This window comes from Salvelinus namaycush, chromosome 7, assembly GCF_016432855.1.
Source record: "Salvelinus namaycush isolate Seneca chromosome 7, SaNama_1.0, whole genome shotgun sequence".
Classification (NCBI taxonomy): Eukaryota; Metazoa; Chordata; class Actinopteri; order Salmoniformes; family Salmonidae; genus Salvelinus; species Salvelinus namaycush.
In genome coordinates, this window is record NC_052313.1 from 19585152 (window position 1) to 19607362 (window position 22211).

At 46.0% G+C, this 22211-nt stretch overlaps 2 protein-coding genes across 4 annotated transcripts in view; both read left to right on the forward strand.

The window, feature by feature from the left end:
• Positions 1-3429, forward strand: part of LOC120051068 (reversion-inducing cysteine-rich protein with Kazal motifs-like) — a 64187-nt gene extending 60758 nt beyond the window's left edge. For both annotated transcript variants that reach the window (XM_038997692.1, XM_038997693.1), the window contains exon 21: positions 1841-3429. In XM_038997692.1, coding sequence (XP_038853620.1) covers positions 1841-2155 — 315 coding nt within the window. In that variant the 3' untranslated portion in view covers positions 2156-3429. The remainder of the gene's footprint in view (positions 1-1840) is intronic.
• Positions 3430-15362: 11933 nt separating this feature from the next.
• The window catches only part of tgfbr1b (transforming growth factor, beta receptor 1 b), a 63242-nt gene continuing 56393 nt past the window's right edge, over positions 15363-22211 (forward strand). The window contains exon 1 of one of the 2 annotated variants that reach the window (XM_038997695.1): positions 15363-15442. In XM_038997695.1, coding sequence (XP_038853623.1) covers positions 15415-15442 — 28 coding nt within the window. In that variant the 5' untranslated portion in view covers positions 15363-15414. Of the gene's footprint in view, positions 15443-16488; positions 16582-22211 lie in introns of those variants that run through there. The other variant, XM_038997694.1, reaches the window with a different exon arrangement.

A 22211-nucleotide genomic window follows, 5' to 3' on the forward strand; every position in this document is an offset into this window, starting at 1 on the left:
ACTGAGCTAGCTAGTTTGCGGTGCACGCTAATAGCTTTCCATCGGTGATGTCACCAGCTCTGAGACCTTGAAGTAGACTTCAATGCCTGCGGCTTTTGTGAAGTGACAGGTAATGATGCTTTGTGGGTGTTCAGAGGGTCCCTGGTTTGAGCCCAGGATGGGGCAAACCAGGTGTCTGTCTGTCTTTCTCTCTCACACACTCTCTGTCTGCCTGTCTGTCTGTCATTCACTCACTCTCTCTCACAGAGACGTGTCGACTGTCCTTCGTTCACAATAGATAAGCCTGGTGCTCTGGCTACATGAGCTTCCTCTCAGCCTGACAACAATTGATTCCCTACTTGTAGGCCTATTCTTCAGTGTTCCAAGGCCAAGTAGTGCACTATATAGCGAATTGGGTGCCATTTGAGACACATCCTTTGTTTTACTTCCTGGTTAATGCATGACCTGGAGCCTAATCAGCATAGCATACACTAAACCTTGGGGCCAGATCATCCCATCATGGTGTTGTGAACGCTTTTGTTTCCTACGCAGAACTGAGCCCTCTGTTTCTCCACCCCCATCCCCAACCCACACTCCCATGCTTCTCTATGAGCGCAGTGAATTTCACAGTGATTACAGCAGAAGAGAGGAGGCATTTGTTAACAAGCTGATCATTCACACAGAGGATGCCCACAGGGCAGTGTTTACAGACATGGGATATTCCGTAATGGGGTTGGAGGACACTTTTGTGATTATTTTCTCATAGATTCTGAAAAGAGATCACGATTATTTGGATTTTTTTTATTCGGCTTATATCTCAAACTCAAAAAATGTGTTTGGTGGTAACCTTTTCACCACAAATGTACCAGCTGGACTACCTAATATCTCTCTCTCTGGTTCCTCCTGTTTGAAATGTAGTTCAGATAACATGTTTTGACATGCTTGTGGTTAGTCTGATGGGGTTCATGGAGAGGAGCGTAGTGAGTTGTGACACAGCCTGTAGACTAGCCTTCTGGTGGCTCTGTAGTGAATATGAACTAATGGTTCAGTCACACAGATGTCCCAGGGGTGTGTGCTCAGTACAGTGAAATGTTTGAACAGAGCTGCCTGAAACGACTCCCTAATTCTACACGAGAGACAATCATATTGGTTCTGCAACAATACATCAATTGCTGTCTGACGGTTCTGTGACGTTGGGCCCTCCTGAACAGGGACTTTATCGGGGAGGGTACAGGAGTCATAATAAACATGTCTGGGCCAATATTTCCCTGTTATTTGTTCAACTGCTGTCTCCAGTTCTCTCTGAAAATAGGTTTCATTTCAATGACTAAGCTGGATAAATAAAGGTTAAACACAAAGATTTTCTAAACGCCTCATGAGCCCGGAGACCCAAACCTCCTCTTACTGGGGGACTAATCAAAGTCCTCTCTCAGAATCTCTCTTACTCCACTGGGACAAATAATCAGACATCTCATCACTACCGTCTAGGGTGAAACGCCCAATGAAGTTATTTTGCACACCCTCTCCACCCATTGTATTGCTGTCTCTACAAAAACAGCCCTGAGCGATAATGATCGATGCAAACCGGCAAATGGAGGTCATAGCCAGGCTTGCATCATTCTCTCTATGACTCTATTCATAGGAACTATTTGTCAATAATGTGGGCTTTTAGGGGGTTCGTTAGGATTGTTTCATACACAAATAAAGAGCCTGGTTTGGTACACGTTTGTACCAAAATAACATTTTCAGAAGGGAATAAAGATACACACACACACAAACAAAAGCATAGAAAACTGTGGGAGGAGGACTGTGTGTCTGTAAATTTCACCTGATCATTGTGTGTGTGTGTATCCCGTCTCAGATTGAAGCCTGCAGCATGGAGGCGGAGAAGATTGACTCGCTCATCAACTACGGCAGCCCCACCCTGGTCTCCCATGTTCCTCTGTCTGCCTTCCTCACCTCCGAGGTCTCCATCTCCACTATCAGGTCCGCGGGCCACGCCAGCTCAACGCCCTACTCCCTGCCCATCTTCTTCTGCCTCGCCCTGGGCCTCCTCCTCACTTTAGCACCAGGCCTACCCGAGGCCAAGCTAGCCTCTGCTAGCCAGCCAGGCCCCGCTGGCAGGAGGCTGGGTGTGTTGTGGAGTATTCTGACCCCTTCTCGGGTCATTGCCTGACAGGAAGCATCAGCCTGTAAAAGCCTTGACAATCAATCTCATTAACTCTACTGCACCAGCGTCAACACAATCATGGACGAGAAGCTATGAGATGAATCCTAATTGAACGAGAGAAGCGGAGACACAATCACATTCCAGCTTTGGTTCCACAGAGCTCTATATATCGTTATAAGGAAGATGAGTTTTATCACACAGGGTTTTGTATCCGCTTTATTCTGCAACAGAAGCTCTCTCCTCCTCTAATGCTGTGGAGTGGGGAGTGTGTGCGGGTGTTTGCCTGCGTGCGTGTGTTTATGCGTATGTGTACGAACCTGGTGGTTAAGTCTCAGAGGGGGAGTCAGGTCTAGATGTCAGACAGGTGCGCTCCCAAACACTGACATTTGTCCCAGATAGTCTCAGGGGTGTAATTACCCTGCTCCTCCGCCTCCTCCCCCTCTCCTCCCCTTTCTCCCACTCCCGTTTTACATTTGTACTATTGTAAATAAAGAGCGAGTGGGGAGGTGCTGACTGAGACAGTAATACTGGAACGTGAAACAGGTCAAAGGCAAGCAAGCATTCCCGCTCCGTAGGCTGAAAGACACACACAAGGGATTGTCGTTATTCCTCTAGTGTAGATAAGATATAAAATAAGGAGGAATGACAGCCATGTTTTTAATGAAAATGACAATCATCACTTTACCCATGATGCACATGGGTAGGAACAAAACAAATAGCGACAACATGCTTTGCATATAGTTCCTATATGAAATAAATGCAATAACTTTATAATGTTGATAATAATTCTTCCGAAATGTTCTATATTTCAAATAAGAAATGGATTGAGATGTGATTCAATATGTGCCATTTTCTAAATGTTTTATTCTTGCATGATGACAATTATGAAGTGTTTTTACTCCAGAATGTATTGTACTATGTTTGTCCTGTCCCCACGTTTGATTTGATGTTGTCTCTATGCCTACGCAACACGAAGTGTCCCCGTTTTTTTACAGTATTATCGTGCTAGGCAGCTTTGTAGCAGCAAACCCTTCAAGGGTCCTTGTAGTATTGTATCTGTTTCCGAGGGATTTAAACTCAGTTTGTAGTTGTTTTTATGTTATCGAGTGTTCATATTGCCAATGTTTAGAAAGAGTAGAGCTGTAGACACTTAAGCATTATGTTAATCATCACTGTATTGCATCATTGTCTCGGTGGAGATGGCAGTACTTGCAATGTGTTTGTAAAATGCCAACAGAATGCATATTTTATAAAATATAAAATCCTACAATCAAACAGAAGGTTGCTTGTTGTTGTACATTTCATCATCTTAACTCCTTAGGAAGAATAATTTAAGTTTTAAAGATTCCACATTGAAGCAGAGTGACAAATAAAATCTATTGCATCAATCCAGTCACATTAATATGCTGTTCTCTATAGAGCATGAGAACTTCTCATTTGTCTTCTTCATCCTCCCTCCTCAAAAAGTGTTCCAAAGTTCCTCCTCTCAAATCTTCTCCTCAAATGCGTTGTGAGCAGGAGGCAAGGAAGGAGAACACGAGGAATCTAAGGAAAGACAAATGAGAAAGAGCCAAAGCCTTCCCAAACCACTAGGCAGGTAGCCTTCCCAAACCACTAGGCAGGTAGCCTTCCCAAACCACTAGGCAGGTAGCCTAGTGGTTAGAGCATTGGACTTGTAACTGAAAGGTTGCAGGATTGAATCCCTGAGCTGACAAGCTACAAATCTGTTGTTCTGCACCTGAACAAGGCAGTTAACCCACTTCCTCGGCTGTCATTGTAAATAAGAATTTGTTCTTAACTGACTTGCCTAGTTAAATAAAGGTTAAATAAAAATGTATCCTCTAACATGCAATGACATACTATCACCACAAGGAGGTGTCTGGCTCTGGCACAGCCTCTAAGGTGGTTGAGTGCTGTAGATAGTGACCTGTAATGATGTAGTACTCTCCTACAGGGCTGGCTGTGATGGGAGTAAGGAAACAAGTGTCTACTTCCTCAACATTTCCTAGGGCCCCTCGTAGGTAGTGCTCCAGAGAGCAGATGTGGAAGTGGAAACCCCTAGTGCCTGATAAAGGCCTTGGCGGCTCCCCTTTGATCCAACGTTGATTTACACGCTTAACTATCCACTGTGTAAATAATGATGATGAGAAGCCTCCTCTCAGTGTGTGTGACCTGCTCTTGAGAATTTGGGCTGGTGTGTGTCTGCTTGAAATGTGTTGAACTTTTATTTAGTGGGAAGAACTCGATCACCTCTCTCCAAGAGCAGAAATTTATCCAGATGTAGAATTGGTTCCTAAAACTTTTTTTCCTGATCCATTTAGAGCATTGGGCAAGTAACCAAAAGGTTGCTGGATCGAGTCCCTGAGCTGACAAGGTAAAAATATGTTGTTCTGCCCCTGAGCAAGGCAGTTAACGCACTGTTCCCCGGCGCTGGAAGACGTGGATGTCGATTATGGCAGCCCCCCGCACCTCTCTGACTCAGAGGGGTTGGGTTAAATGCGGAAGACACATTTCAGTTGAATGCATTCAGTTGTACACCTGACTAGGTATCCCTCTTTCCCTTTCCCATTGCTGACCTACCTAACCCCAACACTTTTAGGTAAAAGGCAGTGGCTAGTACCTATTGACCATACAGTAATGTGCTGTGATGAGTAATGACACAAATCATGAGCTGGCTTGGGGAGTCGTGATGTAGATTCCAGTGGGGTCTAGGGAGGAGCGGAGATGAACTTGCTTTTCCAGGAATTTTCCTGAATGTGATATCCCATTGAAGAAGCTGAGCACCGGTGCCTGAGAATGCTTTTGGTTAATCCCTCAAAGTGAACGACCATGTGAACGCCTAACTAGCCTGTGCCCAAGTCGCCAAAGGCCGTATCTGGAGTCTCCTGCCTCTCTAACTCTAGCTTTTAAATGAACCTGTTGGCCTACTGCACGAGTGGAAACTCATCTATTCTCGCAGGTTCTGTAATGCAGTGTAGAAGGATGTTGTCCTGTAGTGCACTCTATTAAATTACAGCTAACAGAATTGATTCGCTACACAGTCACTTTCCTTTCCTCCGTACTTATGATCGTTATGGATTCAATTAATGTACAGAATCTGCTTTCATTTACAAGTCCCAACGCTCTTTCCATCACTCATCACTGTACATCCCTTACATAACAGAACCTTTGGTATTTTGGTATTTTATTAAGATCCCCATTAGCTTTTGCGAAAGCTGCAGCTACTCTTCCTGGGGTCCACACAAAACATGAAACATGACATAATATAGAACATTAATAGACAAGACCAGCTCAAGGACAGAACTACATCAATTTAAAAATGGCACACGTAGCCTACATATCAGCACATACACATAAACTATCTAGGTCAAATAGGGGAGAGGCATTGTGACTTGAGGTGTTGCTTTATCTGTTTTTTTAAACCAGATTTGCTGTTCTATAGTGATGCATGGCTGCCATTTTTTTGCCAGATTTCCCCTGCATCAGCAATAGCCATGGAGAGATGCGAGATGACTATAGCCAATGCTAAGATTCCTGACAGTGGGCTCCATAGCAACCGGAAGATGTTTTGGGTTGGGGGTGCCACTCTTCAGAGTGGCTTATACCAGCATTCATTTGGTATTTTACTTACATTACAGTTTGTTTTTTAACAAACATTGTTTCTCATTCCTCCTCAGCCATGACCCTGAACATACAGTTGAAGTCGGAAGCTTACATAGACCTTAGCCAAATACATTTAAACTCAGTTTTTCACAATTCCTGACATTTAATCTGAGTAAAAATGTCCTGTTTTAGGTCAGTTAGGATCACCACTTTGTTTTAAGAATGTGAAATGTCAGAATAATAGTGGAGAGAATGATTTATTTCAGCTTTTATTTCTTTCATCACATTCCCAGTGGGTCAGAAGTTTACATACACTCAATTAGTATTTGGTAGCACTGCCTTAGAATTGTTTAACTTGGGTGAAACGTTTCAGGTAGCCTTCCACAAGCTTCCCACAATAAGTTGGGTGGATTTTGGCCCATTCCTCCTGACAGAGCTGGTGTAACTGAGTCAGCTTTGTAGGGTCCTTGTTCGCACACGCTTTTTCAGTTCTGCCCACAAATGTTCTATAGGATTGAGGTCAGGGCTTTGTGATGGCCACTCCAATACCTTGACTTTGTTGTCCATAAGCCATTTTGCAACAACTTTGGAAGTATGCTTGGAGTCATTGTCCATTTGGAAGACCCATTTGTGACCAAGCTTTAACTTCCTGACTGATGTCTTAAATTGTTGCTTCAATATATCCACATAATTTTCCTCCCTCATGATGCCATTTATTTTGTGAAGTGCATCAGTCCCTCCTGCAGCAAAGCACCCCCACAACATGATGCTGCCACCCCCGTGCTTCACGGTTGGGATGGTGTTCTTCGGCTTGCAAGCCTCCCCCTTTTTCCTCCAAACATAACGATGGTCTTTATGGCCATTTTTGTTTCATCAGACCAGAGGACATTTCTCCAAAAAGTATGATCTTTGTCCCCATGTGCAGTTGCAAACTGTAGTCTGGCTTTTTTATGGCGGTTTTGGAGCAGTGGCTTCTTCCTTGCTGAGCGGCCTTTCAGGCTATGTCAAAATACGACTCAATTTACTGTGGATATAGATACCTTTGTACCCGTTTCCTCCAGCATCTTCACAAGGTCCTTTGCTGTTGTTCTGGGATTGATTTGCACTTATCGCACCAAAGTACGGTCATCTCTAGGAGACAGAACACGTCTCCTTCCTGAGCAGTATGACGGCTGCATGGGCCCATGGTGTTCATACTTGCGTACTATTGTTTGTACAGATGAACGTGGTACCTTCAGGCGTTTGGAAATTGCTCCCACGGATGAACCAGACTTGTGGAGGTCTACAATTCTTTTTCTGAGGTATTGTCTGATTTCTTTTGATTTTCCCATGATGTCAAGCAAAGAGGCACTGAGTTTGAAGGTAGGCCTTGAAATACATCCACAGGTACACCTCCAATTGACTCAAATGATGTCAATTAGCCTATCAGAAGCTTCTAAAGCCATGACATCATTTTCTGGATTTTTCCGAGCTGTTTAATGGCACAGTTGTCACGACTTCCGCCGAAGTTGACTCCCCTGCCTGTTCGGGCGGTGCTCGGCGGTCGTCGTCGCCGTCCTACTAGCCGCCACCGATCCCTTTTTCGTTTGTCTGTTTGTTTTGTCTTATTAGTTGCACCTGTTTTTTGTTTCGTAATGAGCTTCCCTATAATTAGGAGTTTGACCCGCCCTTGTTTTGTGCGGGATTGTTTTCTGTTACGTGTGTGTATTTTGGGTGTTTGGCAAGTGTTCTCTCTGCGCCCTGGATGTTCGGGCTTATTCAGTTTTTGTTAAGAAAAAGGAATATTTTTCCCAAACGGCTCTCTCTCTGCGTCTGGTTCTTTCGCCAACCTAGTCCCGCGTGACAGAATCCCGCACCACTGAAAATGGAACCAGCAGGAGCAGCCGCGTCTCCTCTCCCATCGATGGAGGAAAGGGTCCTCCATCACACCAGTGTTCTCCACAGAATTGGGTCGGCTATGGACCAAATGATGGAGAGGATGGATCGATGGGAGAGGAGTGGCCTTCCCACCTCATCTCCAGCACCCCCTCCTCCAACACCTCCTGTTCCTGTTTCAGCATCCGGCTCCGGGGCTCTTCGGCTGGCGCTCCCACGGGAGTATGATGGAACGGCGGCCGGGTGTCAGGGGTTTCTTCTCCAGCTGGAGCTTTACCTGGCGACCGTTCGTCCTACTCCCTCCGGAGAGGAGAGCGTGAGCGCCCTCGTCTCCTGTTTGACTGGACGAGCTCTTGAATGGGCCAACGCAGTGTGGAATGGCCCAGACTCGGCGAGGGATCATTACCCTGAGTTCACCCGCCGATTCCGAGCTGTGTTTGACCACCCACCAGAGGGTCGTGCGGCGGGTGAACGGCTGTTCCACCTGCGTCAGGAGACGAGGAGCATACAGGACTTTGCCCTGGAGTTCAGGACCTTGGCTGCAGGAGCAGGGTGGAACGACAGGGCCTTAATAGACCATTTCCGATGTAGCCTTAGGGAGGACGTCCGCAGGGAGCTAGCGTGTCGGGACACCACACTCACGCTGGACGAACTTATTGACATGGCCATCCGTCTCGACAACCTGCTGGCTGCCCGCGGACGTTCGGAACAGGTCCTGTCGTTTCCACCTCCCAGCCCTCCTGCTCCTATCCCTATGGAGTTAGGGGGGGCAGCGTCAAGGGGGACCGGAGGAGGAGTGTCCTCCTGCACCAGTTGTGGTCGGCGAGGGCACACGGCCGACCGGTGCTGGAGGAACTCTTCTGGGAGTCGGGAGGGCAGGCGGAACACTACTCGATCACCCCAGGTGAGTCAGCACCAGACTTACCCAGAGCTTCCTGTTAGCCATATGTATGTGTTAACCTATTTCCCCGGGTTTTCTCCCTCTCTACAGCATAAGGCGCTAGTCGATTCAGGCGCAGCTGGGAATTTCATTGATCGGGGGCTCGCATTAAGGCTAGGGATTCCCCTTGTGTCGTTAGACCTACCTTTCCCCGTGCACTCCTTAGATAGCCGACCATTAGGGTCAGGAATGGTCAGGGAGGCCACGGTACCACTGGACATGGTAACGCAGGGTAGTCATAAGGAGCAGATTAGTCTGTTCCTTATCGACTCACCTGCGTTTCCAGTGGTATTGGGAATTCCCTGGCTAGCTCAGCACAACCCGGTGATTTCCTGGAAACAGGGGTGGTCAGAGGAGGGGGGGGTGGTCAGAGGAGGGGTGGTCAGAGGAGTGTTCAGGCAGGTGTCTAGGAGTTGCCGTTGGTGCGACTACGGTGGAGAGTCCAGACCAGGTTTCCACCGTGCGCATTCCCTCTGAATATGCCGATTTGGCTATCGCCTTCAGTAAAAAGAAGGCGACCCAATTACCACCCCATCGACGAGGGGACTGCGCGATAAACCTCCTGGAGAACGCTGCACTTCCTAGGAGTCACGTGTATCCTTTGTCCCAGGAGGAGACAGCGGCTATGGAGACATATGTTACTGAATCACTGGGACAGGGATACATTCGGCCCTCCGCATCACCTGTCTCCTCGAGCTTCTTTTTTGTGAAGAAGAAGGATGGCGGTTTACGCCCGTGCATTGATTATCGAGGTCTAAATTCCATCACAGTGGGGTTTAGTTACCCACTACCTCTCATCGCTACGGCGGTGGAATCATTTCACGGGGCACGCTTCTTCACAAAATTGGACCTGAGGAGTGCGTATAATCTGGTGCGTATCTGGGGAGGAGATGAGTGGAAAACCGCATTTAGTACTACATCTGGCCATTATGAGTACCGCGTCATGCCATATGGGTTGAAAAATGCTCCAGCTGTCTTTCAATCCTTCGTAGATGAGATTCTCCGAGACCTGCTCGGGCAGGGAGTGGTAGTGTACATTGATGACATCTTGATCTACTCTGCCACCCGCGCGGCGCATGTGTCTCTGGTGCGTAAGGTACTTGGGCGACTGCTGGAGCATGACCTGTATTGCAAGGCGGAGAAATGTGAGTTCTTCAAACAGGCCGTTTCCTTCCTGGGTTATCGTATTTCCACCTACGGGGTGGTGATGGAGGATGACCGCGTTACAGCCGTGCGTAATTGGCCGACTCCGACCACGGTGAAAGAGGTGCAGCGGTTTTTAGGGTTTGCCAATTACTACCGGAGGTTTATCCGGGGTTTTGGTCAGGTGGCTGCTCCCATTACCTCACTGCTGAAGGGAGGACCGGTGCGCTTGCGTTGGTCAGCAGAGGCGGACAGAGCTTTCAGTCGTCTGAAGGAGCTGTTTACCAATGCGCCCGTGTTGGCGCATCCGGACCCCTCTTTAGCGTTCATAGTGGAGGTGGACGCGTCCGAGGCGGGGGTCGGGGCCGTGCTGTCCCAGCGCTCGGGCGAACCACCCAAGCTCCGCCCTTGTGCCTTCTTTTCGAGGAAGCTCGGTCCGGCGGAGCGAAACTATGATGTGGGGGACCGGGAGTTGTTAGCTGTAGTCAAGGCTCTGAAAGTGTGGAGACATTGGCTTGAGGGGGCGAAACACCCTTTTCTCATCTGGACTGACCATCGTAATCTCGAGTACATCCGGGAAGCGAGGAGACTAAATCCGCGTCAGGCTAGATGGGCCATGTTTTTCACCCGGTTTCAGTTCACCATCTCGTACCGACCAGGCTCCCAAAACACCAAGGCCGACGCGCTGTCCCGTCTCTATGATACCGAGGAGCGGTCCGTTGAGCCAACTCCCATCATTCCACCCTCATGTCTCGTGGCACCGGTGGTATGGGAGGTGGACGCGGAGATAGAGAGAGCCTCACGGTTAGAGCAGACCCCTCCTAACTGTCCAGCGGGGGTTCAGTACGTGCCGGGAGGGGTCCGGGATAAGCTAATCCGTTGGGCTCATACTCTCCCCTCCTCGGGTCATCCTGGCATCGAGAGGACAGTGCGGAGTCTTAGAGGGAGATACTGGTGGCCCACGTTGGCTAAGGACGTGAGATTTTATGTCTCCTCCTGCTCGGTGTGCGCTCAGAGCAAGGCTCCTCGGCACTTGCCTAGAGGGAAGTTACAGCCCCTCCCCGTTCCACAACGGCCGTGGACACACTTATCGGTGGACTTTCTTACCGATCTTCCCCCGTCCCAGGGAAGTACTACGATTTTGGTCGTTGTGGATCGGTTTTCCAAGTCCTGCCGTCTCATCCCGTTGCCCGGTCTCCCTACGGCCCTGCAGACTGCAGAAGCCTTGTTTACCCATGTCTTCCGGCACTATGGGGTGCCTGAGGACATCGTTTCTGATCGGGGCCCCCAATTCACGTCCAGAGTTTGGAGGGCGTTTATGGAAAGACTGGGGGTCTCGGTCAGCTTGACCTCGGGTTTTCACCCCGAGAGTAATGGGCAGGTGGAGCGCGTAAACCAGGATGTGGGCAGGTTTCTGCGGTCATATTGCCGGGACCGGCCTGGTGAGTGGGCGAGGTATGTTCCTTGGGCTGAGCTCGCTCAGAACTCCCTCCACCACTCCTCAACGAACATGTCCCCGTTTGAGTGTGTGTTAGGTTACCAGCCGGTCCTGGCCCCATGGCACCAGAGTCAGACCGAGGCTCCTGCGGTAGAGGAATGGGTACAGCGCTCCAAGGACACCTGGAAAGCCGTCCAGGAATCGCTAAAGTTAGCAGGACAACGGCAGAAGAGGAGCGCTGACCAGCACCGCAGTGAGGCCCCCGTGTTCACACCGGGGGACAGGGTCTGGCTCTCGACCCGAAACCTGCCTCTCCGCCTGCCCTGTCGGAAGCTGGGGCCGCAGTGTGTGGGGCCGTTTAAAGTCCTGAGGAGAATAAACGAGGTGTGTTATAGGTTACAACTCCCTAGGTATTACCGTATTAACCCCTCGTTTCATGTGTCTCTCCTCAGGCCGGTGGTGGCTGGTCCCCTGCAAGAAGGTGAGGTGCCTGAGGTCCCTCCACCCCCTCTGGAGATCGAGGGGTCCCCGGCGTACACAGTACGTGCCATTCTGGACTCGAGACGCCGGGTGAGGGGCCTACAGTACCTCGTGGACTGGGAGGGGTACGTAGGGGTAGATGCTGGGTTCCGGTGGGGGACATTTTAGATCCTACTCTACTGAGAGACTTCCACCGCCTCCACCCGGATCGCCCGGCACCTCGCCCTCCGGGTCGTCCTCGAGGCCGGTGGCGGCGCGCTGCGGGAGCCGCGCGTCAGGAGGGGGGTACTGTCACGACTTCCGCCGAAGTTGACTCCCCTGCCTGTTCGGGCGGTGCTCGGCGGTCGTCGTCGCCGTCCTACTAGCCGCCACCGATCCCTTTTTCGTTTGTCTGTTTGTTTTGTCTTATTAGTTGCACCTGTTTTTTGTTTCGTAATGAGCTTCCCTATAATTAGGAGTTTGACCCGCCCTTGTTTTGTGCGGGATTGTTTTTTGTTACGTGTGTGTATTTTGGGTGTTTGGCAAGTGTTCTCTCTGCGCCCTGGATGTTCGGGCTTATTCAGTTTTTGTTAAGAAAAAATATAAGGAATATTTTTCCCAAGCGGCTCTCTCTCTCTGCGTCTGGTTCTTTCGCCAACCTAGTCCCGCGTGACAACAGTCAACTTAGTGCATGTAAACTTCTGACCCACTGGAATTGTGATACAGTGAATTATAAGTGAAATAATCTGTCTGTAAACAATTTTTGGAAAAAATACTTGTGTCATGCACAAAGTAGATGTCCTAACCAACTTGCAAAAACTACAGTTGGTTAACAAGAAATTTGTGGAGTGGTTGAAAAACTAGTTTTAATCACTCCAACCTAAGTGTATGTAAACTTCTGACTTCAACTGTAATATAATGCCTAAAAGCAATGCTCAACCACAATAGATAGCTCCAAACAAAATGTTCCAACCCTGGTCTATATGAGGCCATAACACTCTACAAATAAGTAAACACCAACTAATTCAATTTCATGGCAGAAATTCAAATTTTTGGAAACATAGAGAGTGAGTCAGGGTTTACTAGTGTTCTTTTAAATGGCTCCTGTGTTGGTAGTACTCCACAGAATTCCACAGTGTCTTTGGTTTACAGGTGACAGGTTGGGGACACATTGGTGGTGGCAGGCCCCTCTTTAAGTGGTAAATGGGAAGTCACCAGCTGTCCAGGCAAGTATATCTAGGATCCTGCTTGGGAGCCATCTGTGCGCCCAGCCCCACATCATTAGTGAGAGAGAGATTGAAAGAGGTCTGTAGGCTGTGAGGACCGGATTAATATTCACACCTGTCACTCACTCCTGAGATAACCCCCTCCCAGCACCACCTGTCCTGTTTGTTCCTCTCCCTCTCTCACTCAAACTGAAAAGCGCGTCCATTTAAAATTGCCACATTATCGCCACGCATTGTCACAGAAACAGAGACGCAGGTCATGTTTGAATACTCTGAAAAAGCACCCTTTTTTCCTTCCTTCCAACCCAGCCTCCTGACAGAGAGAGACTGTTATTAGTGCTCCACCAACTTGAGTCAACACATGGCTAATTTGCACCTCCACCTATCTGTTTATCCTATTTGCATGACCATGTGTAGCTTCGTCCCACAACTATCCATTTAAATTAACATTTATATTAACAATTTTGACTTTGACTTTTAATTTTACAGATGGCATTAATTTGAATGGCTAGTTGCGGGATGAAGCTAGGACATGAGGTGCAGTTGGTTTCCTTTCAAAGCAAAGAGTTGCGTTAACCACTTCAAACTGAACCAGATACTAGATACAGAGACTTGGGTGGAGGGCACTGTCTGAGGGTATTTCTAATCAACCATTACGTTTCAGGTAGCCACCCACAAGCTTCCCACAATAAGTTGGGTGAACTTCTCTTAAGAGAAGCCAAAACAAAATCAAACCATGGGAGCTGCTCAATTACAAGGATGATGTTATCTTCTCGGTTTAATTGCCTTTGTGACTCAGTGTTGATGCAACCCTTTCCTGTGTTCTAATGAAAAAGTAGCAGCAGTCGATTCTGCCTTTGGATAATCCCTTGGATACATTTTAATAGATTGCAAAAATGGGAGTAAAGGCCAGTCTCTCTCTCTCTCTCTCCCCACTGTCAAACTAAGACAAATCAAAAGGCTGCAAAAGAATAGGAGGAATATGCAAATTAGATATGGGTTAGGATTTTTTTTTATATATAAAAAGGGATAATAAAATTATCCCTCCAGGGCTTCTTCTTTGTAAGGCCTCACAACAAACGATGTGTTCCGGAAATAAGACACCAATGTGTCATGAATAATATCAAAGTGAGTGCGCTGTATTGTATTTGTATTGACGGAGCTGCGTTAGCGTTAGGTACAGTATATCTGCAGGCTTTCAGCTTCGTTCTCCCTTAGCAGATGAGGAAGTAACTAGCTATTCCTGAGGCGGGGAACAAACGCGCACCACTTTTCATCAAAGGGGAACAGCATTGATAAGCTCCATTGTTGGTTTATTCGATAACTGTAGTGCCCTCCTGTGCTCTTTCTAAAAAGAGAAACTTCCTGTGGAGAAACGTGCTGTGTTCACACACCAATGTTCAACATGGATAACAACCCTCGTAGTTATTTATGACACACAATCATAAGCTTCGAATTTGTCTTTTTTTTTCCCACATGAAAAATGACTAGTATGGTATAAATTATATAGTATTCACTGTAGTGTTTTTGCAGAGAATACTGTAGTATTTACTGTAGTGTTGTGAACATGACTATAGTGTCCGTATTTACAGTTTACTATAGTATAAATATTGTAGTAGAATGTTTATTGGCATATACTATAGTAATTACTGTAGTGCTTTTGCAGACTGTAGTATTTACTGTAGTGTTTTAGCAGACATTACTGTAGCATTTATTATAGTGTTTTTGTTTTATTACCTTTAACATAGCAGTGGGGCTTTCTCCTTGATGAAGAAAATATGAACCTACTGGACAAAATACTCAAAGAGCAAATGTTCCATAACCTGTAGGACTGAATGGAAAGTTCAGAGCTTCTGCTCTTTTCTATGACCTGTAGGGAACACAACAAATTGTCTATCCTTGGCATGTAGGTTTCTCAATTATGGGTGGCACAAATTGGGGTATGGGGGAGGGGAATGGGCAGGGTATATGCAAATTAAATACTGTAGTACATACTGTAATATTGCATAAGCATAAGATACCACAGTGGACAAAATCCTATTGGCGGTGCATGGGGAGGATTTTTTTGGGACCAGGTCACCATGACCAAAAATAGGAATGGCAGATTTGTCAAAAGTCAACATCTTCTCCAAGGGCTGTCAAAGTACCCTAACACATAGCTTAGCCTAAGTAGACTCTACTCAGTCTTCTGTTCTGCTCTGTCCCTAAGCGGACAAGACACAGCAGTGGACAAAATCCAAATGGCGGTGCATGGGTGGGATTTTTTGGGACCAAGTCACCCCCACCAAAAATAGGAATGGCAGATAAGGGCACCCAACCATTCCCGGCCTGTGCTGGCACAGCTCCATCCCTGCCACCAGAGGCTGGGCTGTTTCTGGGTAGATGGCTCTAGGAGGGTACACAGTCCACTCTGCATTCTCTGTTGGGCAAACACTGGCCTGCCGGCTGTCGCAATATCCAACGTTTTCACGCCCCTTTTTTGCTTCTTTTTTTAGGGAGGGGGGGTTAATGTGTGCATCTCTGGGGGATGGGTGGCACTGAGTATTCAGGATTTACACAAGGCTCAGACAGAGATCAAACAATGGACCATCATCACTCTTCAACCACAGGTACGGGAGGGGTGGTCAGGGGCTTTGTCCAGTAGAGGGGTGCAGATTGAGAGTGTGTGTTTGGGGGGGGGGGGGGGGGGGGGGGGTCTTGATTGTGTGTGTGTGAAGGGTGGGGGTGTCCAGCCAGACACAAAAACAGCCAGTCACATCTGAGGCCATAGCTAATGTCATTGTCTTTGAGGACAGCACCCTCAACGTTGGCCCATTGTTCATGTCATTTGAGAGCATATGTTTCCAGTGACAGTGTAACATGTTCTCAGGCCAACAGTTTCTGAAGTCACAAGGCTTATTTTCAGCTTCCTCTTTCAGTCTGTTCTAATGAATGCACATACAGCCCCAAAGTGTTAGGTATTTTTTGCTTTTCATGATTTGCATAGAGATAGCAGTAATGATTACTTCAATATTAAACATAATAGACTCTGATCTGTCCATACTGGAACAATAATTGCTTCTTGTTTTGGTTGAGCACAGAATTATGTTTTTAGATAACAAGAGTTATAAATCTTCTCTCAGAAATCTGTCCCTAGAGTTCTTGTGTGTCCTCAGGACTAATTGCTCAAACCCATTATAGAGCATGATTCATGAATGTACTCCAATTATCCAAATGTCATAGTATTTTTTTTAATGAACAACATGGTTTTCATGAGTGGATTGCCAAGTCAGTGTTTCAGTTCTAAGTCTTGGCCACATCCCTGTCTATTCATGACATGTTCATGCCTGCTCAAATTGACACAAAAAGCCTGCTGTATGCCTGGTTTAGTCATTTTAATTGTGCTTTTTGCCTATGAAGACAAGCAAGTTGTAAAACTTGATGCGAGAGGCTTGTATAAACTACACCGTATCGGTTCATTTAAATAGTTTGAAATTATTTCATAAAACAAACCGTCGCAAATAAAATATTAAATGGAGAATTCTGTGAATCGTCAGTAAACGTTTACCATCCGCACGAGAAGGCTTGCATGGTCTGGGCGTGGTGTGGTAGCGGTCCCGGCCAATCAGACAGTTTTTTCTCAACCATGGACTATCGACAGAAGTTGAGACAGGCAGTCTGGAGTAAATCTGAACCACGATGGATGCAATAACCCGTTGTCTCGTGTTAATAGTCCTGTTCTTTGGGACTAGGATTCAAGACAATTATGGTAAGTGAGCGAGGCTATGCCCTGACAGCTATTTATTTCCTCCAATATGTTCTGGCCACGAAGTTTGATTTCGGGGCTTCCGTTGTTGCTCTTTGTTTCAAGAAGTGCCAGCCTAAAGACTCTTTTCAAAGATGGCGCAGGTCAAAGCAAGCTGCGCTGTCAGTGGAATGTTAATTGTTTAGGGAATGTCTGCGGGGGGGGAAAAAAGAGCGAGCGAAATTAGCTAAAAGTCTCATGCACATCTAAGGGTTTCGGCTTTAGTCCAGGAACAAAGCAGGATACACTCCGGTCAAGTCATTTGCAACCTGCTGTGCTCGAGCTTTGACTGATTTATGTAGTAGTATACCTCATTTGAGAAAATACAAAGTTGGCATCCTGCACAGCTGTTTGTGTTATCGTCCTCAATCGTTAATTTCTCGTGCTGGACACGGACGGAGGAGTGGACTGCGCGCGGAAGAAAGCCATGGCCTGGACAGTCCTGCCATGAGGCTATGTTTTGCATATGTGTCCGTGTAACTAAATAGTCGCAGCTACTACGTTAGCTAACTTAGCTGTTTATTTTGAGGGAGAATTGACGTTAGATATCTACAAATACCTGTTCAGTCAACAGAGAAGAGATGGATTTTGTTTAATTTGATACCTAGCTATAGTAACGTTATAGCTTTCCAGTTGGTTATAAATCCATCTATTTAGCTAGTCTTTTATTGTTGCTACAGTATGCATTCGCTAGTTACTCATGTTTTTCTTGTAAAACAGCTACGGTTTCAAAGGTGTTGACAGTTAAGTTAAAGCAAGCTAGCTAACGCTAGTGACCGATCAAAGGGCTGTTTAAAGTCATGCTCATTTTTTACAAACTTGTCTGTGCTCGTGAGCTTTGCTGAGAGCTGAACTGGCAACATTAACGTTACTCGGACACCCCCCAAGATAGTTAATATAAGGTAACCGTAGTTGACCAAATATGTGTAACAGCTAATCTATTTAATTTTTCTGATCAGTTTTATGAATTTTGCTTGAAATTCTAGACAAGCTAAGCAACAACTATAGCTAGTGTGCTGGGCAGCTGTCTTGCAACATTTGCCGACCATTTGAACATCGCGAGTTAACTCACAATAACAAAGACTTGACCCCCCCCCTTCTATGCTTTCTATATACCTAATGTCGATTATTGTACATTTCTTTGCGGCTATATGGCTGACAGTGTGCATTCACACTTGACACGGTTCCTTAATCCTAAATGTCCTTTTTGATGCTTTGTTGAAAAATAACTGTTATTTGTATGAAAGTCAACCTGTGATTACCACAAACGTACTTATTTATATATATTTTTTTTTACACGAATATAGAATAATTCTGCTGCTTCGGAACCTCACGATATTCCTTTGTGTGACATTCCTTTGTGTGGATAGAGGGAGAGTCGATGCAAGCATGAATACATCTCAGCTCACAGTGGTTGTATCTTGATAATGTAAAGAGAACCATTGAGGCAAAAGGTTCCCGATACGTTTATCCTGTGTCCTTAAATAACGTTATTAATACTCAATTGAAATGTTGCCCTGCAGAGGATCTGTCTCTCTTTTTGATATACCATTAACATGCTCTGGTGACATGGGAGCTGAAACGAGGCAGGATAATTTGCATCAGAATGTAATGAAATCAATAACCTTGATGCATATAATCCCATGACTAAAGGAGCTGACCACTTACTCGAATTGAAGGCGCTGGACTTCTGTTCGCTTTTCTACACCCATAAGAAGCTTAGCATTAGGCTATCTGTGCATTTCGTGGGAGTGTTTTTGTGTAAGATAGGGGATGAATCCTCAGTTCCCCACCCCAGAATATTTGATGCCTCACCGCTGTCATCAATAATTCACAGCTTCAAGACAGACCAGATATGAAATAGTTCATGTAAATACACTGACTAAAATTGTACATGTCCTTACTTTGGCTTGTAGAGGATAGTAGCCTAGTGCTCATCATACATGCTGTCGGTAACATGTATGACACACAGAGGGCAGACAATAATCGATCAATTGTCAATTAGATTGGTCCTCCTACCCATGCTGTTTACATCATGGGACCTCTCTAAACTCAGTACAACATCACCTTTATTTTAGCTATATTGGATGGGACATTAGTCACAAGCAGTTCATTTCACATCATCTGTGGAGACAGCTGGTGTTTGACCTTTGCGTCCTTCGGTGACCTTTTGAAAACCTCATTACTGTCCAGCACAGAGCTCCCGTGGTGCTCAACACGCTCACAGAATTCTGTGTGCCGGAGCCCCCTTTTCCATTTTGGATCTGCATAAAACTTGCATTGCTTTCTCCCTGCAGACTGTGCAAGGAAACAGCACATTTTTGTCTGGGAAATAAAAAGATGTGCAGCTTAGTTTAAGTGACATCTCTGGGGTGCTATTTCTGAAAATAAAACCGCATCAAAAGCTCTAACTGCCAGTGTTACCATGTCGACGTGGCATCAGAATATCAAGTGGGGGATCAACTCCAGTCATATCATAACCTTTTTCTCCTGGAGCAACCCTTTCCCTCTTCTCTATGGATGATTATAAGCCCCACAAACTGAGCTCTCCCTGCTAGTCAAAGAGGGGTGTTTGTTACGGTGAATACAGTAACGCTACCTTTTAGTCAGAGGAATCTGAAGCATCCGAGTGACCCCAAACTGCCTGTTGTCCTGGCTTAAGGGACCACAACTAATATGAGAAGTTGTATTTTTGCCAGCTGTGATTGGATTCACGGGCAGTGATGCATTCAAACGGCCCGCTTTCGGTGGCATCAAGAATTCTGCGGGGATTGTAGCTTTTTAAAGGACTGAGAGACAGACCTATTATGTGCTGGGCTTTTGGTTTTGTTGTTTTTCTGCTCTTATCCCTCCAATTGCCTGTTTAGGCTTACAGGTTTTGAATAAATGTTGAGAGAGCTGTGAGCATTCTTTCTCAGTTAAAAGGCTCTAGCAATTCTGCCAGGAAGGAAGTACATTGATCATTCTCCTCACACAAATACAGAAAAACTGAATAATGGCTTTTCCATTGGAAATAGTTTAGGCCTACCTGTTTTTGCAATCTCTATTAATCGGTCGCTGCCTTTCTCTCCTCCAATTGCTCTACAGACACTTGTATCAAGCAGCTGTATGCATTGCTTTTATGTCATTATCCTTTTTATCTGGAGAATATTTTAGAAGCAATTTTGGCTAAGTGCCTTTCTCAAGGGCAGAAAAGCACCCCCCCCCCCCCCCCCCCCCAGTATGAACTGCGTGCCCCTATCTAGCCCATAAAACTCCTGCCCATCATGGAGGAATGGCATGCCATGCACTGCACTCATCCACACAGCCTGAACTACTTTCCTGCTTGGAGGAGACGTATGTGTGTGCTTGGAAGAGACGTCAGAGGAGCAGTTGGTCCCTCAATGAGACTACTGGAGTTGGCCATCTCTTCAATCCTCTCAATCACCTCAGCTGGCGCACGGTTTGAATAGCCTACCTGCTATGAACTCACTTTTTTAAACTGATGGAGAGCTCAATTTGAGTAAAGGTATAGTCTACAGCCCCTTGAATCAGTGCTTTTGAACACTCCCTGACAAGATTACGAGATGATTAATGGCCTCCCGCCCTGGATTAAAACCAACGGGAACGGTCAACGGTGTACATAACCACATGGTACAGTAGCTCCACGGCACTGAGTAGTAGTTCAATGTTTATCATATTCATCTGTCTCACCTGCCTTGTCTCACCACCTAGCAGTATTGTAGCAGAATTATTTTGTTTAGGTTTTCTTCAACTTTTGTCAGTGTGTGTTTCTGCCCAGCAGTAACCTCAGTGTGGAGGCTCCAGCTCCACAGGAGAATGTGTGTCCAGTCCAGTGTGTGGCAACAGACATTTGGTTAGCATAATGGCCAGGGTGGGAAATCAATGTTTTAGTCCACCCCCCCCCCCCCCCCCCTCCCAAAAAATTGTGCCAGCCCAATATGTTTTTCTTGTCGTTTCAAAAACAAATATATTACTAGTAAGATGTAATTGGGTATATTGCTTCATTTCATTTTTGTTACCTGTTTATTTTAACCAATGTATGTTAAAATAAATAATTGATCCAATTTATTATTATAGATCAGGGCTCTACGCTGACATTTTTTACAAGGAGTACATTATGTGCTCCTAAGTAGAATTGTAGAAGCATACAAATACATTTAGGAGAACAATGACTAAAATGTCATGAATAAATGTTTTTGGGAGTGATCCATGCTCAATCAAGCACAGTTATTAGGTGAGTCAAACATTTTCAGCCGGCACTTTAAGGCGGGCTTCTTTCATTCAGGCCCCACTTCCAGGATTGGGGAACATCCAACCCTGCTAATGGCTGAATTTGGAGCTCTTTGAGCTGGCTGCAGCAAACTGAAAAAGTGCGCTCTCAGGCCTGCCTCGCTGCAGCAACAGAAGGGCAGGATTACGACTCCTCCCTGTGCCTCCAAGGCGGCTTGGTTCGCTGGGTATTTATAAAGAACACTCAGTCATGTGCTCTGACACACCAGCAATTAGTACAGCCTCCGGCAAAGAGAGGGGCAAAAAAGTTAGCACTTCAGCATTGACTGGTACTCGCTGTGCGACTCTTATTGCTCCTTTCCTGTCTGAAGTCTAATTAACACGTCAGGATAGTGGCAAACATCAGCAGAAATGCCATGGGCAGGCCAGGCATACACAAACAGACTTTTCAAACGGCTGTGAAGAAGCCTTGCAGGCTTGCATATATATCTTGAACACTGTTGTAGGCTATTGTACAAGATATGGTCTCCCACAAACCCATTGCAGTATTGATAGTTGAAAAGTAGGCCTTTCTTACACACTGTTCGGATGAATAAGTGTTCATCCATTTTATGCAGCAATTGTGCTTTTTAAACACACGTAAAACATCGTCCGATCTCTTAATGAAACTAGATAATTGTGTATTTTTCTGTCACGTTATGGTTGCGATTTAAAGCCTTTAAGCTCCATGCTCAGACTTGTACCCCATACCTGCAAGTTGTAAAATGTCACCAATTTGAGTAAACCGCAGCAGCAACAAACCCATCTAATCCAGAGCTCTTTTTTTAAATTCAAGGCCAATTGTTTTTTTTCTTATTCATTATGCAGATCCTACTACCTTGAGGTATTTTGTGGGCTCTTTTGCGAAAACATCCGTTGCTAACCGACTGTCACATCCCAGTGAGTCAGTGGAGCATCTGAGCTGTTGGAGCTGAAGGTCTCTGCCGAACAGCTGGCATCAACGGGAGACGTTTTCTCTTAAATCAACCTGATGCATATTCATTAGAGTGCTCGTTCAGCCATCCCCATGTTTATATTGAATGTCTGCTCACTGGGAATTGGCCGTTAACTGTATTTAAACTCACTGCTCCCTTCGATGCACCTGTGAACGACATTGGCCTTTTTTATTTTTACTTTCTGTTCGGACCTACTAAGAGTTCTTAGGAAACTATGCAGTATTTTGTGTTTTTATATATTATTTCTTACGTTGTTACCCCAGGAAATCTTAAGTCTTAATACATACAGCAGAGAAGAACTATTGGATATAAGAGCAACGTCAACTTACCAACATTACGACAAGGAATACGACTTTCCCGAAGCGG